This window comes from Tenrec ecaudatus, chromosome 6 (genome assembly GCF_050624435.1).
Source record: "Tenrec ecaudatus isolate mTenEca1 chromosome 6, mTenEca1.hap1, whole genome shotgun sequence".
Taxonomy (NCBI): domain Eukaryota; kingdom Metazoa; phylum Chordata; class Mammalia; order Afrosoricida; family Tenrecidae; genus Tenrec; species Tenrec ecaudatus.
Genome location: NC_134535.1, coordinates 132,130,017 through 132,148,086, shown reverse-complemented (window position 1 = coordinate 132,148,086; position 18,070 = coordinate 132,130,017). Strand labels below are relative to the sequence as shown.

The 18,070-nt window shown below is 42.5% G+C and overlaps 1 protein-coding gene across 2 annotated transcripts in view; it reads right to left on the bottom strand.

The window, feature by feature from the left end:
• CCDC77 (coiled-coil domain containing 77) overlaps positions 1–14,920 on the bottom strand; it is a 31,232-nt gene extending 16,312 nt beyond the window's left edge. Inside the window, exons 1-5 of one of the 2 annotated variants that reach the window (XM_075552228.1) lie at positions 14,842–14,920; positions 9,781–9,834; positions 5,662–5,881; positions 2,938–3,080; positions 1,132–1,228 (exon numbers count right to left, since the gene is read on the bottom strand). In XM_075552228.1, the coding sequence (XP_075408343.1) occupies positions 1,132–1,228; positions 2,938–3,080; positions 5,662–5,881; positions 9,781–9,818 (498 nt within the window). In that variant the 5' untranslated portion in view covers positions 9,819–9,834; positions 14,842–14,920. Of the gene's footprint in view, positions 1–1,131; positions 1,229–2,937; positions 3,081–5,661; positions 5,896–9,780; positions 9,835–14,841 lie in introns of both variants that reach the window. The other variant, XM_075552229.1, reaches the window with a different exon arrangement.
• Between the last annotated feature and the right edge of the window lie 3,150 nt (positions 14,921–18,070).

Here is an 18,070-nt window from a genome sequence, read left to right as displayed (position 1 = left end):
GCCTGTGCGATCATGAGGTGTCAAAGCGATTAGGTATAAGGCATTATCAGAACAAAAAAATCTTACCATAGTGAATGAAGGGGGAAGTGCAGAGTGGAGACCCAAGGCCCAGTTGTCAGCCACTGGAGATCCCCTTGCAAGGGGGTCTAGGGGAGGAGATGAGTCAGTCAGGGTGCGATGTAGCACCGATAAAGAATACAGCTTTCCTCCAGTTCCTAAATGCTTCCTCCCCTTCCCCACCACTATCATGATCCGAATTCTACCTTGCAAGTTTGAGTAGACCAGAGGATGTACACTGGTGCAGCTAGGAGCTGAAGGCACAGGGAATCCAGGGCTGATGATACCTTCAGGACCAGGGGTGTGAGTGGCGATACTGGGAGGGTAGAGGGAGAGCGGGTTGGAAAGAGGGAACTGATTAGAAGGATCCACATGTGACCTCCTCCCTGGGGAAAGGACAACAGAAAAGGGGGTGAAGGGAGATGTGGGACAGGGCAAGATATGACAAAATAATAATTTATAAATTATCAGGGGTTCATGAGGGAGGGGGGAATGGGGAGGGAAGGGAAAAAAAGAGGACCTGATTCCAGGGGTTTGGGTGGAGAGCAAATGTTTTGAGAATGATGAGGGCAATGAATGTACAGATGTGCTTTACACGATTGATGTATATATGGATTGTAATAAGAGTTGTATGAGCCCCTAATAAAACGTTTAAAAAAAATAGAATTGTACGAGCCCCAATAAAATGATTTTTTTTTAATCATCCCCATAAAGGATTAAGGTAAAACTAACAAACAAAAAAGCCACTGAAGAACTGTCACGGCTCCCACCCACCCACACGGTCTGCCCCTGGCTTGCTTTCCCCTCGTATCTCAGCCACAACTCCTATGCCTCGGGGCTTCGGGTTTCTAAGGAGTGAAATGGGATCAGCAATACTACTTCCTAAGGTTTTTCAAAGGACACAATACAATTATAATGCTCTCTGTAATGAGAGGGTCTTGGAAAGCTCAGGTACACCCGAGACTATCTGGGCTGCGTCTCTGTCTGTCTGCTTCAGCGAGTGTTCTGATGATGGAGCCTGGTCTGGGATTTTGTAAAAGCCGTACTCACCAAGCTAGACCAGCGATTACTTACTTTGTGGGGAGGCTCCTTGTAAAAATAGGTCACTTCTCCAGTGTCTGTTCCCACAAGAGCCAAGAGGCTTTGAATCTTTTTCTTGTCTTCTACCTCCCTGCAATTCTCATTGAAAGTAAGTACAAATTATATGTCAAGAGTAAACGACTTTTCTGTTTAAAGCATCTCCCAGCTGACTGATTTATTTCTAAAATAGTAACCTCAAATTAAACTTGGACAGGATTCATCTAGGCCTTACCTCCAGATGTGAAAGTGTTCTTTGTTTGTTCTCAGGACAGAGGGAAGGGCCAGGAAATACTTCCTTGGCCAGTGCTAGAAGGGAAGTACCATGAAATGCTGAGGGGTGCTGCTCAGACCCCTCTTCAGGACTGATGGGCTATTCCCCAGCCTCCGGGAACATTGCCTGCTTGGCTCCTTGCTGAGCTGTTCTCCACCAGACCTGCCCTCGCTTAAGGGGACTGCCTCACTAAGTTACGGCCTCCAGGCCTCTGCCTGGTTAATGGAGGGGCACAAAAGCTCGATGTCTCTGACTGAATTCTGGACATCTCTGAGCACCACCTTCAAGGAGACCAATAGCCACTTGCTGGTAAGCTGATTATAATAAACCGTGGAAGAGACAGTGATTTCTCTGACACAGATTCCAGGCGTGGGTTTGCTTTGCTCTCACCAGCTGGCCCTTTTGTTGAAGACTTAGTGTGCTTGATCCACTGACACGGAATCCTGTAGAACCAAGAAAGTAGATGCAGCATGTCTTGGAAGAAGTACGGCCCAGATGCTCCTTAGAGGCAAGGATGGTGAGACTTCACCTCATGTACTTTGAACCTGTCCCTGGAGAAGGCCATCGTGCTTGGTAGAGGGCCAGTCAGCAACAGGAAGACCCTGACAAGTGGCTGCCACCATGGGCTGGAATGTAAGAACAACTGGGAGGCAGTGGTTCAGTCTGTGGGGACAGGGTGGCTGTGAGTCGGGACAGAATCGATGACAGCTCTCAACAGCCACCACCACAGATAGTTATTAAGTCTTCCGGTTGGAGCACAAAGAACGTCTTTCCACTTTAGGTCTGCTTTCATCTGACAGCAGTGTTTTACCATTTTCCTGGCTTCGTTCTTTCATGTTCCTGATTTGATTTAATTCCTAGGTATTTTAACCTCTTACATGCTACTGTAAATGGAACTTACAATACCTCCCATTGCAGATTTCTCATTGCTAGGGTATAGAGACTCAATTGATTCCTGTTTGATGACCTTGGATCCTGCAACTTGGCTAACTTCTTCTATTAGCTTTAGAAGATTCTCTAACTTTCTTTTAAATTTCCCCAGTAAGAAATCAAGCAGGAACCCAGGGTGAACTTATGATAATAAGTAAATGGATTTGAGCAGTGCAGAAATATACTGGAGAAGTACCCATGCGACATGCCTCTGATGCCCCTTTGCAACCAAGATGCCCTTCTCTTAGGAGCTGAGACCTTTACAGATATTGTCTTGGGTTGAAAAGGTATGCTTCTCCCAATTTTTGATCCTTCCCAGGGGTCGATGTGGGGCTGCCACCAACCCCTTTGCCTCTGAAAGACCACACCAGTCTTGGAGCGCTCTCCAGCACTGTGTGAGGCTTCTTCCCTAACTATGCTACAGTTCAAATTCTCCCGCTCCCCTTATCTGCTCCTGGGTACTACTCCTGAAAGCCTCCCCAATAACTGCCCTGCAATCAAAGTATCCTGGGAATACAAGCCAAGTGAATGGCTGTCAAAAGATGCCGATCTTGTCTAGAGGAATTGAAAGCCCTAACTTCAATAGATCTACTCGGTACCTGATTCTCAGTCGGTCGTTTTCTGAGTAGAGACGTAAAACGTGTTCCCGTTCCTGGAACAGGCAGATCTGCAAATCACTGAGGGCTTTCTGCAATTCAGCAATCTCGTCCTCCTTCTGCTGCAAATTCCATTCTAGTTTATGCTGAAAAACAACAACAACAACAACAAAACAACCATCAGCAAGGCGGCTGAGGAGATACTGGGTCTTATTTCCATTCTACAGAGAAGAGTCAGTGCATGTAAGAGCATTCCAAGGTGCACTGTGCCATCAATGCAAACAGCAGCAGCAGACCATAGACTTGAGTTTAAAAGCTACGGGATGAGTTTGAAGTCTGTATGTAATGCCTAAACTCTTACTCTCTTCCTGCTAGAGATCAGGGGTTCTCTCATGCCACGTGACTCACTTGTTCTAATCAGATAGTTTTTTAATGCTTTCTACATATAGTGAGTATTGTTGTGATTATGTGGAAAACAAAGGTGAAAAAGATAGGATTCTTGACCAGAAAGAGCTCTGGAATTTCCTGAGCAGATGGCGTGCAAACAATTAAAATAAAAGAATTAGCTAAGGGAGGAGTATGCATGGAAATTAGGGTAAGCGGCCCAAAAAACCTCCCTGCGACTGAGTCAAGTCCAACACACAGTGACCCAAAGAGACAGGGTGGAACTGCCCTTGGACTTTTCAATCTCGCCCACGAACACAGGCTTGTCTTTCCCCTGAGGGGTGGGTTCCAACAGCTGCGCACTTAATAGCGAACACAATGTAAACATAAATTTTACATGCCCTGGCAAACTCAAACATAAGTGGGCCTTCCTTAATCGTGCCAGTCACTTTACTGCAGGGCTCTACTATCTCCACGACGTGCCTGTCAGTCGAGTAGGTAGAGAGGGCGGTACAACAAAACCCCACAACTCACTGCCACCAATGTTTCCGATTCACAGCGACCCTACAGGACAGTGTAGAACTGCCCCACAGAGCTTCCGAGTCTTTCCATCGCTACGGGAGCCAGTCCCATCCTGCTTCCACAGAGCAGCTGGTGGGCTTCAGCTGCCAATATTGTGGTGAGCAGCCCCATTCCCAGGCCACTGGACCAGCAGAGCTCCATATGAACTTAGAAAACGACAATGTCAGGAGCTAAGGAGGAAGTAGCAGCGACACTAAACGATAGCTGGGCATAAGTGGGCAACAGGACCAGAAGACCCTGTCAGTGGTTAAGATCTGCGATGCAGAGGTTTTTTTTAATAACCATTTTATTGGGGGCTCTTACAACTCTTATTACATTCCATACGTCAATTGTATCCAACATACTCGTACATATTTTCCATCATTCTTTTCTAGACATTTACTTTCATTGAGCCCTTGGGACCAGCTCCTCTTTTGTTCCCCTCCCTCATCCCTGCCCCTCATCCCCCATGGCCCCATGATAGATAGTAGATTGTTAATTATTTTCAAATCGCACACCGACCGCTGTCTCCTTCCCCTCTGGTTTCTGTTGTTCTTTCTTCTGGATGGGGGTGTGTGGTTATGTGCTATTCATTGCAATTGGTGCTCCCCTCCTTCTCACCCTCTTTCCCCCACCCTTTTGGTATCTCTATTCCCATTCCTGTTCCTGGGTTCCGTGTGTTGTGAGTTTTATCTCTTGCCTACACCTACATACATGCTCCCATCTAGTCTCGATTGGGAGGCGGCACTGAGGTTGTGATAGCGGGAGGGGTGGTGGTGAGGAGGCCTCCAGGGAACAGAGGTATACTGCATTGACCCATTAGTGCTCTACTGCACCCTGATTGACTCAACCCTCCCTGCGACCCCTGTGGGGGGATGTTCCATTGTCCATAGATGGGCTTTGGGTCTTCGCTCCAACCTCGCTTTATTCTCACCACTGTATTTTTGTTTGTTTGTTTACTGTTTATTATGAATCTTCTGATGCCCATTGCCCAGTGTTGATGACACTTCATGATCACACTGTCTGGTGTGTTCCATGTGAGCTTGCTGCTTCACTGTTGGATGGCCACTTGTTTAACTTCAAGCCTTTAAGACCCCAGACGCTCTATCTTTTAATAGCTGGGCACCATTCTCTGTCTTCACCACATCTGCTCATGCACCCATTTTGTCTGCAGCGATTGTGTAGAGGGGAGTAAGCATCACAGAATGCTGGATTGTTAGAATAAAGTGTTCTTGTATTGAGGGAAGGTATGAGCCGAGACCCAAGACTCATCTGCAGCCTCAGTGTATTGCCTTATAAATATATGTACATAGGCCAATACCACGAGTGTCATGGATTAATGTGTTTACATAAGTGGACACTGCAGAGCAGTTCTAAGGGGATTCTGGTTCAAGGAAGGACCCAACAGGTAAATAACTGGGATAAGGCGGAAGGGAACCAAAAGTGAGTATGTTTTATGAAATATCTACTCATGACACACCTTGGCACTTCCAGCTCATCTCTTGCTAATGAATTCAAAACCCACACCCATTGCAGTGAGTTGATTCCAACCCAGAGAGCCCCTATAAGATATACTAGAACTGCCCCTGTATATTTTCAAAGGTGTAAATCTTTACAGAAGTAGAAAGCCTCATCTTTCTCCCAAAGAGGGGCTAGCAGATTTGAACTGCCAACCTTGTAGTCTGCCAACATTTATGTCCACTATGTCACCAGAGTTCTACTCATCAATGAATAGACTGAATGAATCAGTGTTTTAAAAGGGCAGTAATGTCTTTTTCTTACCTGTCCTTCACAAGTTTCTTTGTATTGTTCCAGTTTCTTCAATAGGTCTTCGTTTTCTGTCTCACACTCAGCCATCTTCTTTTGAAAATACTCCAGCAGCTCTTGAGAAGGGCAGAGAACAGCCAGGCGGTCTTCAGTGGAAGGCAGGGGCGGTGACGCCAGTGAGTCGGGGAAAGACATTTCCCTCCACTTTTTGGAACCACCGACCCTGGAGGGAACACTGTTTGGAAACAGCTGTTATTATAAGTGAAATTAGAAAGGATATAGTCACTGAACTCTGAACATGTATGAGACATTGACTTTTTTTAAAAATAATAATAATTAAGGTGCATTGAAACCTTCCAAGTTTGGTGTGACACCTCAATAAATAATCTCGTGAATTGTTTTCCAAGTGTTAGTAGTGGCTTAAAACTGAATTTAAAATACACGTGGAAGAATAAAAATAGAATATAAACTAAGTAAGATGAAGCAGTAGCCATTACAGAATGTAATCCTAGGGCTCTTGGTAAGGAGACCACTTAGATGTTGACAGAGTGCAAACTGGGAAAATCTAATACAACTGCAATTCCTCTTGCTCTTGAAAATCTTGTACACAAGGTGATATATGAGCTTGTTCACATTATTACATTGTGCTTTTTAAAAGTCAGCAACCAAAATTTAATAGGACACTGGTTAAATGCTGGCATACCCACACAATAGAATGCTATTCAAATTTGTTAGAAATTATACACTAAAGACTCATCTATGAATATGAATGAACCACATAAGCAATATTCAATGAAAAATGTATGTGGGCAGATACACAGCAGATACCATCATTTACTTAGGCTCAAATCTTGCATAAGGAGCCAGTTTATTCTTAGGAATAGTTATATAAGTAGCAAAATTACTAAAGAGAATGGTGAATATAAAAATCAGGATTAGAAAACAGTTGGCAAGCACACACCCCACCTGATCCTAGTCCCTAAGGATCTGAAACATCTGGATCCCACATCCCAGGGCTAGATGCTCTCGGTGGCAAAAGTTCCCGTTCAAAGGCTCGCCAAGAGGTTACTGGTTTTGAGCACGCCAAAGCCTTAAGCTAAAACAATCAACGAGCAGACAAATGATGCACAAGTGGAGACATGCTCATGTGAAAATCATACCAGTCTGGCTCAGGGTGGGATGTTGACAGATAAATCCCAGGAGCCCAGAGTTACACTCAAACCACAGGTGGGGCAGCACTTTTCATGTGTGAGCAAGGGTACAAGGAAATCTATTTGTTTATCATTATTATTTTTATACAAGAGATTTTAAAAATATACTTAGCACGAAGGGGAAAAAATTGAAAAACTAAAATAACCTAATGTTCTTCTCAAGGATCACAAGCTTGTGATGAAAATACCATCTTTCTTGTGTTTCATGTTTTCAGTGTTAACAATCCTGGGAAGTCGGGGATGACTAAGAGGTAGTTCAGAGTCCTACAGATCAGAGTTGCAGCAATGACAGATGAAGACGACACACCAGATAGCGCACTGGTGGCAGGTTCAGAACTGAAAGTCCCGTTGGTGTAACAGCGGTTTCTCTGAAGTCCAGTACCCTATGTCGTCCTAGGCCCCTCAGAAAATGCTGAACCCTGGTATCATCACTCAGCATGCACTTTCTTTGTTAAAAAGGAGGTGGGAGTTCACATTTCTGAACATTCGCTTTGCGTCCACCAGTCCAAACCACCCACCAACTCTCCACCAGGCCAGCCCTGACCCTCTCCCCTTGTTTGTTTCCCTTTTTCATCTTCTGAGATAGAGAGCTTTGAAATGGGCCTGGGAGGTCAAAGAACACTGTCACAACAACGTGGCTGGGGGCAGATCGATCCATCAGTTACCGGTGGGACTCCCAAAGCGAGATCAGAGCCGTGATTGGAACATGAATATTCAGTTTAACAGAGGAGGGTACAGTATTGGTCCAGGGGCTTCCCTGAAGCAGTCAGGACATGATTGGCGACTCTACAAACCCTAGTAATGCAATCTCCACTAACCACACACCCAAGCCCCCTTAGGACCAGGGGTGAGAGTGGCGATACCTGGAGGGGAAGGGGAAGGTGAAACAGGGGGACCAATCACAGGGATCTACATAGAACCCCCTCCCTGGTGGGCAGACAACAGAAAAGTGGGTGAAGACAGTGTAAGACATGGCAAAATAATAACAATTTATAAATTATCAAGGGTTTGTGAGGCGGGTGTATGGAGAGGGAGGGGAAAAATGAGAAGCTGATACCAAAGGCTCAAGTAGAAAGAAAATGTTTTGAGAATGATGATGGCAACACATGTACAAATGAGCCTGAGACAATGGATGGATGGATGGATAGATTGTGATAAGAGTTGTATGAGCCCCCAATAAAATGATTTTAAAAAGAAAAAAGAAGAACACATCCAAGCAAGTCCCTAAGGGAGACTACCCCTTCTGGGTTTGATCAGGTTGGAGGGTGGGATGCTGAAGGCAATCCACCTTCCATCGTGCTCTGTACGGGGAAGACTATTCACAACAACGGTCAGAGAATTCAATGGAGCCTTTATGTGGGGGCTCTGCGGATGGAATTTGGGCTTTCACTCTCTATCATTCACAGCTTTCTATAAACCCAGTGCTCAGAATTTAAGCTCTAATACAATTCCTGCCTCTGATCATTACTTTATTGTTAACAGTCCTTGGATTCCACAAGCTGGTGCGCTCCTTCCAGGTCGACTTAGCTGACACTTCACTTAGAAGGCTGCTTGTTTTAAGACAAGCCTTTAAGACCCCAGACACTATTTTTTTCCTGATAGTTGGGCACCATCTGCTTTCTTCACCACACTTTGCTATAGCACCCATATGTTTAGTGATCACTTCATGAGGACAAGTGTTGAGTAGGGGTGCATTAACACGCACTCTTTTGAGATCTATAGGCACCCTGGTGTTGCAGTGGTTCCACACGGGGCGGCTAACCATACGGCCAGGAGTTGGAAACCACAGGAGAAAGAGGAGGCTTTCTATTCTCTTCAAGAACCACTGGGGGTAGGGGTGGAGATAAAGGGGAGCTGACGGCAAAGAGTTCAAGAAGAAAGAAAATGCTTTGAAACTCATGGTGGCAGCAACTGTACAATTATGCTTGATCTAATTGAATAATGGGTTGTTATAAAATCTGTTAAGAGCTCCCAATAAAGTGATTAATAATCAAAAAAGGTAATTGGATACCTTGGGGATGCTTTAGAAACCAATTGAGTGTGCTAAAAATGTTGAATAAATGATAAACTGTCAAAAAAACGAAGGTAGGGGAGGATACCAATGGGATTCACCTGTGAGTAACTGTGAACAGGATTCCTTGCAAGGCCATCCTGCTGTGTGTAACAGAGCCCCGCTGAGAAGCAGGAGGAGGGATCTCATTACCAGGAGGAGGCAGGAGTGGAGCACATCCCTGCTCAGTGAACCTCCTGGAGCCAGAGGACAGCTATACCTTCAGAGGAGCGGCAGCAGAACCGGAGCCAGAGAAGGGAACAGAGTGATAGATTTCCCAACCCACAGAGCCAATCGAGTGCTTTTGTGCAGGAGGATGGCTTGCTGAACGGGATGCCTGTGGCACGTCACCGAGGACTGGACTTGCTGAGCCAGGAAGCTTGAGCTGAATGCCTTCAACGGAGGCTTACAGCTGAGTGATAACGCCCCCTTGGAGCATACTTAGCAGACCTCAGACTTTGTAACCCGTCCTGGTAAACAAATACCCTGAACACTTCTTACTGTTAACTTCCTCAATAAACCCCTTAATCAAGAAAAAAACCCCAAGCCCCTAAAACCAAGAATTACCGTCTGGGAACTCACAGGGCATTCCAACCTGTCCTCCAGGGCTGCCGTGAGTCAAAACCAACTCCATGGCAATGGGTTAAATTCTAACTACTTTTTAATCGAAAGCTTGCACAGTAAGAACAGAAAATAAATGACATCTGGCACAGTTCAAATCAACCATGAAGACTCTGCGGAGCCCCGGCGGCGTAGTGATTACACTTTAGGCTGCTAACTGCAAGGCGCTTCTAGCCACTCTGACAACTCTAGCCCGAAGACCAAAGAAGTCGGGACTCCTTGTTTTAACTGAAAACTAGGCAAAGGTCTTACTTTCTGCAAACAGGGGTGTGTGTCGGGGTGAAGTCCATGCCGTCTTCTTCGCACCTACCAAATACACAAAAATTTAGAATCAGAGGGAAGGAATAGGAAAAAAAAACCACCCAAGCTAAACAAAATATCATCATATACATATATATGTATACATATACATAGGACCAATGTTTTTCACTCATTATGTCATGTGATTGTTCGGTTTTATTGGGAGGTGTTTTAATGACCCGGTCCTAGTTTTGGTATCAGGGCTCTGCTTGCTTCCCAGAATAAGGTGGGGTAGGATTCCATCCTTTCCTGTATTCTGTAATAGAATTAGTGTCAGCTCTTCTCTAATAGTTGGGTAGATTTCACCAGTGCTGTTTCACAAGTCTTTAGTTTTAAGAAGACTTCGGGCAATATTTTGGGGATAAATTGAAAGATTATCTCAATGCAATAGTTTCAGGGGTTTAATTCTCTGATATTCTACAGTGCTGTGTTATCTATATAATTCTATGTTATCAAAAGAAAAGACTTTCAAGCCTTAAAAATGTCATTCACGATATGCTTGCTAATTGAGCAACATGAGACCTTTAGTTCTTATACTTTGAATAAACTTCATTGAAATTTCCAGGAAGATGCATCAGTTGAGAAGGGAATATCACGTATTTAGGAATAGGGAGGGGAACTTATTGGCTCTAGCAAAAGGTTTTGAAAAAAGCTAACTCAATCTACTCTGACTCAGAGCAAGTCAAGAGATGGGATATTGTCTTATGCTTACCTACTTGGTATATAACTAATATTTTCAGCCCTTTGGAAGAGAATTTGATGAGATAATTACCACTATCAACTCCATTTTTCTGCTCAGCTCCCTGCAAAGCCTCTTTGGTTATTGATATCTTTCATTTCATTTCCAAGATACATGTTCCTGTTTTGTTTTTCCCTTCACCCCTGGTGAGAACTTTTCAGTCCTGCTAGTTCTTCCTCACTTCTATTTATAATTATTGTTTTGGTGATCTCATGTGGCTTCATGGTTTTAAATGCCATCTTGACACTACAGTTTTTGATTGGGGAAATTGATACTTATTTCTGATTTACATACCACATTCAACCTATTAAACAACTTCAAAACCACATTGTCCAGGTCCAATCCACTATTATCTTTTGCCCAATGGCTACAATAACCTTTTTACTGGTCTCCATGCTTCCACCCTAACCCCCGACTCCTAAAGTCTATTTGCAACACAACAGAGTGATTCTTCATAAATCAAAATATATGCTTAGAGAAAGGACACTTCATGGTACAGAGGTTATGCACTTGGCTGCTAACCAGAAGGTCAGTGGTTCCAACCCATCAGCCTCTCCATGGAAGAACGACGCAACAGCTGTTTCTCTAAAGGTTTATAGCCTTGACCCTGTATAGCAGAGGTAGTCTGTCCTATGGGGTGACTATGAATCAGAATGGACTTAAAGGCAGTGGATTATCTATCACCTCTACCTACCATTCTCTTCCTTGCTTATTCACTGCTCCAAAAACACTAAATGTCTTGCTGCTCCTCAAACACACCAAACTAACTTCTACTCAGGACCAAGGTACTCACAGCCCTCTTCGCCTGTCTCCATGTATCTATTCCTCCAAGGTTTCAATGTTATCTTTGTGGTGAAGCATTCCCTCTACTTTTCTCTGTAACAAGAACCTACAATGAATTTTATCTGTGTCTCTCACACTATAATGTCCAAACTCATTAGACGCTGGGATTTTTTATCTATTATGTTTACTGCTGTATCTTCTGTGCCTAGATCACAGTAGGCATTCAATAAATAATTATTGAAAAGAAATTATTTAAACCTTCAGTATGCCTTTGAAAGATTCTTATTTAACCATCCTTTTCCTCTACTAAGGAGTTCCGGTGGTGCTGTTGGTTGAGCACTGGGCTGCAAGGTTGGCAGTTCAAATCTACCAAGTTCTGAGGAAGGAATACGAGGCTGCCTGTTCCTACAAAGCCTTACCGTCTTGGACATCCTCTATAGGGTGCCGATGAATAAGCTCAATGGCAGTCAGCATGTTGTTGTTTTTGACAGTGGCCACATTGAGGGGCTCAAACATAAGAAACATCCAGAGGCTAGTACGGGACCCAGCAGTGTTTCGCTCTGTTGTACACAGGGTCGCTGAACCGCAACCAACGCAATGGCACCTAACAACATGAGTTGCAATCAACTCAATGGCAGTTGGCTTGGTTTGTTTTTTCTTCTTCTACTGATCAGTATGTCTAATCCAGCTAGGACATTTATTTCTGATTCTCTTACCCACATGCTTTCTCTTAAAGCCAAGCCTTTGAATATGCCATCTTTCTTTTTCTGGAGTGCCCTCCCTGATGCCCTCCTTCAAATTGAAGACTCTCCTCCTTCAAACTCACCTCGTTCTACAAAGCTTCTTCAAATTGAATCTATGTGCCCTTGTCGAAAAGAACTTAGAAAATAAGAATGTTTATTGGGTGGGGATGATATCTTAAATAAATTCTACTGTCCTAAAACTTTAAAGTGGCCCTAACAGTGCAACAGTTAGCAAACTTGCTGACCAAGTTTGGCAGTCTGAACATACCCAGTGACTACCAGGGAGAAAAATCTGGCTATCTTCTTCTATCATAAAATTGCAAACCTGCTGCCATCAAGTTGATTCTATCTCACAGTGACCCCGTACATGCAATAAATATCTAAGGCTGTAAGTCTTTATGGAACATATAGCCTCATCTTTCTCCGGCAGAACAGCTGGTGGATTTGAACTACTGATCTTGGTTTTGGGGTGAGCAGTACAATGTGTATCCATAGACTACACTCTAGGAAACTCTATGTAGGATCACTTTATAAGTGATCACTTTCTCACATGGGGTCACTATGAGTCAGAATCGACTCAATGGCACCCAGTAGCAACAAAAATGACTTAAGAGTAGCTTGGAACTTGATGGGTTATTCACTGGAACATTCGAAGTTCTTATAATCCTGCAACCCTTCTTTTTCTTCAGTGACTGTCCTCACTACTCTTCCCGTGACTAGTCCACATCCATAAAAAGATGTCTACACTCACATCTCCTTAATTTCATAATCCCCAAAAATACGGCTTCTACTCTAACATCACAATGGATGTTGGTCTCCTTGGTCAGTGGACATCAAATGGATGCATTCAAATTGTTCTTGTTGGTGCCCATTCTCTCTCATTCAACAAGTCACTCCTTGGTCTGGACAGTGTTAAACGTTAAAACACTCCTTAAAAAATATTGCAGTTGAAAGTGAACTCTGAAACCAAATAGATCTAGCTTTGAGTCAAAGCTGTCCCTGAAGTGCCCTCAGGCAACAGGTGGCTATTACAAAATGGGGAGAATAATAGAGCAGATGCCATAGGCTGCTGCAAGGATCAACTGAAGTAACAAACACAAGCTGAGCACAAAGTCGGACACACTCACTCAATAAATGCAGGCTATTCTTAAATCTATTCCCTGGGCTCAAAAGGTTCAATTTTCTTTACCACTTCCTCTCCACTCACGCCTTTTAGAACATCACTATTCCCAGCAGCTTCTAAGATGACCTCTAAAATAGTGTCTGCCACAGAGCAACTGCTCAACAATACTTGAATGGAAACAGGACAACTCTTTCCGTTTCTTGATTGTAATTCCCAGTTACTAACGGAATATTTCCACTTCCGTGTCACACTAGAGCTTCAAATATATCTATCTTCAAAATAAAACCACTCAGTTAACATGTTTTGGGGTTGTTTTTTTTTTAGCTCCTAAAATCGAGCACTTGCCAAACCTAATATATCATTTGTTCCACCCAAACATGTTCTTCTGACGTTCCTCTTGCAGTTACTACTTCATTTTCCGAGCAACCTGGATTTGAACATCTAAATTCACCATCTGATTACGCTTTCTTATGACCCTCCCATCCAAATCCTGTACATCTGCTCTCAGCAATGGCCATGTAAATTAAGGATCTCATTACTTCCTACCCAAACACCTATAATAGCCTGACTATTTTACTATTCCTTAGCTCCCCTGGAGCACCTTCATCGAGTTTATCAGTGGTTCCTCATCATCTAATGCATTATTACATCAAAGCCTAGAACTCCCGGCTTTCTATTCAAGGGCAAACGTTCCTCTCCTGCCTTGTTTGCCTCTGTACACAAACTCTTGGTTTCTACCAGTTTCTGGAATCTACGCCTTTGTTCAAGAGATGATCTCCAGCTAGAACATGTAAAACAATCGTCTCCCAGTGGGAAGAGCTAGCTCAGTGTGGGTTTCTGAGGCCGAATGGAAACAGAAAACCTCATGTTCCCCACCCAGAGCAGCTGGTGTGTTTAACCGCTGACTGTGCGTAGCAGCCCAACGTACGTACGTCAGTGTGCCACCAGAGTTCGCAGACACCACTGCGCCTGTTAAATTGCGTCCCCTCATCTTCTCTCCGCGCCGGAACCATCAAAGTAAGTTAACTGTAAGAGAACTGCACTTGTAATTCTATAAAAGGCAGGAAATCTACGATAGTTCTTGTACTATCATTTCTCCCACGATAGTGTACGTTCTGTACAGAAACTCTTATTCCTCTTCCTATCTTTCTTGCAAGTGCCCTGTTTCACAGCCACATGAATGGGCTGCGTCTAATTCCCATTCTTGCATCTCTCTGGCAGCTTTGTTTGGTACAGTCTTTTACAGCTCGCCCACTGACAATCAACAGTTGTTTAGCGCTGGGGCATTTAGTTTGTCCCCGCAACTGTGAAAACAAACGACAACAACAAAACCCCCTTTGAATCCTTACTCCACACAGGAGGAGACTGAGGTTTAGGCTGCCATGAAGTTAGGGACTATCGGAACCCAGCTCGAGGTACTCCTGTACTGCTTTTTTCCGTTTCATCTCGTTTTAGCGCTCTCACTGCGGTGCGTCTAACTTTCCTCTTCCGGTGCCCAACTCCTCAGAAACATTTCTTGTTGTTTTTCAGGCTTCCGCATTGCTTCTACAGCTCCTTCTCCCGCACAAGCTTTTCTCCTGAAGGCGCTACCCTTTCAATTCGAACCCAGAAAACCCCATACTCACTCCACGCCAAGCTTCCGAGTCAGAGAAGCCAACCGAAAACAAAAGTTAAACCTGGGTTATCGTGGCGCCACGGGGCGGGGTCCACAAATTTATCCAATAGCGCGCGAGGTTACACGGCCCTTTGGAAAACGCACCAATGAGAAAGCTGTTTACAAAGAAGCACGCCCCCCCCCCAGTGGCCGCGCAGAGATCGCCGGGAAATGTAGGTTTTCTTCAGTACTTGGCTGTCCCAGCCTAAGACTACAAACCAATCCATGCTGGTTATGTGGAGCTTGTGGTCCGAAGGCGTACATTTTAGATATTCCCAGTTTGTTGGCTCACTTACATTTTTTTCGTGGAATGTTGCAGAAATCGATGCATAAGCATGATACGAATCATAGGAACACTAGCATTGTATGGTACAAATTATTATATATGAAATAGTGTAATTTACAAACTTGTTGATAAGAAGGATGAGATTCTTGGTTGGGAAAATGTCTCTCTAATGATCAAGTTGCCTACAACTGGAGCAAGGCCTGGGGTTCAATTAAATTCCATACACAAATACATTCAGGAGATTTTTTTTCAGTTAGTTTTTGCTGTCTAAAAAAACCACCTAAGAGCGGGGAAAGGGGAGGGAGGGGAAAAAAAAAAGAGGACCTGATGCAAGGGGCTTAAGTGGAGAGCAAATGCTTTGAGAATGATTGGGGCAGGGAATGTATGGATGTGCTTTACACAATTGATGTATGTATATGTATGGATGGTGATAAGAGTTGTATGGGTCCCTAATAAAATGTAAAAAAAGAAAAGAGGAGAAAAAAATGATTAGGGCAGGGACTGTACAGATGTGCTTTATACAATTGATGTATGTATATGTATGAACTGTGATAAGAATTGTATGAGCCCCTAATAAATTGTTAAAATTTTTTTTTAAAGTGAAAAAAAAAAAAGAAAATGATTAGGGCAAAGAATGTACAGATGTGTTTTATACAATTGATGTATGTATATGTATGGATTGTGATAAGAGTTGTATGAGCCCCTAATAAAATGTTTTTTAATAAAAAAAAAACCACCTAAAGTTTAGTGGCTGAAATAAAAACTGTTATAACATTAGACTTTTCTGATAAAACTGGGGGTTATATATAACTGGGCATTTTAGGGGGGTGAGTTTTTTTCCCCCAAAGATCATTTTATTGGGGGCTATTACAGCTCTTATAACTGTCCACACATCAATTGTCTCCAGCATATTTGTACATCTGTTGCCATCATAATTTTCTAAACATTTACTTTCCAGTTGGGCCCTTGGTATTAGCTCTTCTTTTTTCCCCTACCCCCTCCCACCCTTGTGACCCACTGATAAATTATAAATTATTAATATCCTTGTATCTTACACCAACTACTGCACCCATGTTTCTGTCGTTTTCGCCCCCTGGAGTGGTGATGGTGGTGGCAGTGAGATTTTGTGATTTTTTAAATTGAATGTCTTTTATTTGCTAGATCTCAGTATAATTTAGTGAACTGCTATTTCCAAAAGACTAGTGCATGATGCAATAGTCAGCAAGGTTGACTACTATCTTAATCTATCAGTAGAAAAATTCATTCATATACTTTTAGATTCCACATTGCTCTCATTTACAAAACTACAAAACTACAGTTATCATTTCCTTTTTCCCAACAACATATCTGTGATTCTGCATTGTTTCAGAGATTTCAATTCTAACAAAACTGCAGCAGATTAAACGCAGATAGGAATATGAAAACTGCATTCCCATCTACTAAGCCAAACATTAAAGCAATTTTCAAAAGGGAAAATCACTCTTCTCACTTAATTTTTTGCTTTGGTAAATCTAGTTATTATTCATAAAAACATATTATCCTTAAAAATATATACGCATACTTTTAATTTATTTATTTTTATGTTATCCTATTAGCAGATAATAGAGTCATTTAAAAATATATATATTTGGTTAATTTTAAAAGATGATAAATATCAAGATATATAATCTGCATAAACAAGAACTTGCGGAGTTCTCATTAACCCTGAAAAGGGTCCCCAAAACCAATAGGTTTGCAAACCATTTTTAAAAACTGTGTTTGAAATAGAATGGCATTTATTTATTATCATTTTATTGGGGGCTCCTCCAATTCTTATCACAATCCATACATCTCTCCATTGTGTCAAGAACATATGTACATTTGTTGAGAATGGCATTTATTTTTTTTAATTCAGTGAATTAAGCTTTACCCTCTCTGTAACTAGCCCGCCTTCTTTCAAACTGAGTTTGCATACTTAAAAAATTTGAGACCAAAATAAATAAATAATTAAATAGAAAATTGGAGATCACAGCCTAATCAATGACTACCAGAGTCATGTATTAATTTTATCCTGATTTATTTCTCAGGATAGTAAACTTTAGATTAATTCATAATGCTCCATTGTTGATTTTTTTAAAGGTTTAAATAATTATTTGAAAAACATCTCTCAGTTGTTCTGCTCAGTGATACAACTAGAATGATGACAGGCAATTTAGCATTCCATGTACTGAATGCTAGCATCAAAGCTGGTAAAACACAAGTTTGGGATCTTCATAACAGTGATTCTCAAAGGGGTGGGCCAGGGGATGGGAGGGGTTAGAGCAGGCTCACTGACCCTCCACGAGGGAACCAGCAGAAATGGAGGGGGAGAGACTCAAGAAGTGTTTCTATCCCTACCAGAGCTTGACTCAGCACTCTTTCAGATCCACTCATAGCTACGGGGGAGCAACTGTTAGAGATTTCTCAGGAGTATTGGGACAAATTAAAATGATTTTATATTCTGGAGAGACATTTCAAAGTGAATAGGTAAGTATGACTTGAAAGAACAGCAGGGAATATTAAGAATGATTGTGGTAAGAGTTGTATGACTCCCAATAAAATTATTTTAAAAACCCCAAAAAACGTTTAGGAGCTTGCTGTTATACGGAGTATCTAGCAGGAACACATGGCTCTATTAACATTTCTAAAGCAAAACCATTAAATTTTTTCTTGTGTTACAAATAAACCTTTGTTATTTCAACATTTTCCCCCATTGTATTGGGATCTCTACAGGTATTATAACAATCCATAGTTCATTTAGACCAAGCATGATTGTACAATTGCTGCCACCATCTTTTTAAAATCATTTTATTGGGGGCTTGTACAACTCTTATCACTATTCAAAAACATACATTGTATTAAGCATATTTGTACATTTGTTGCCATCATCAATCTT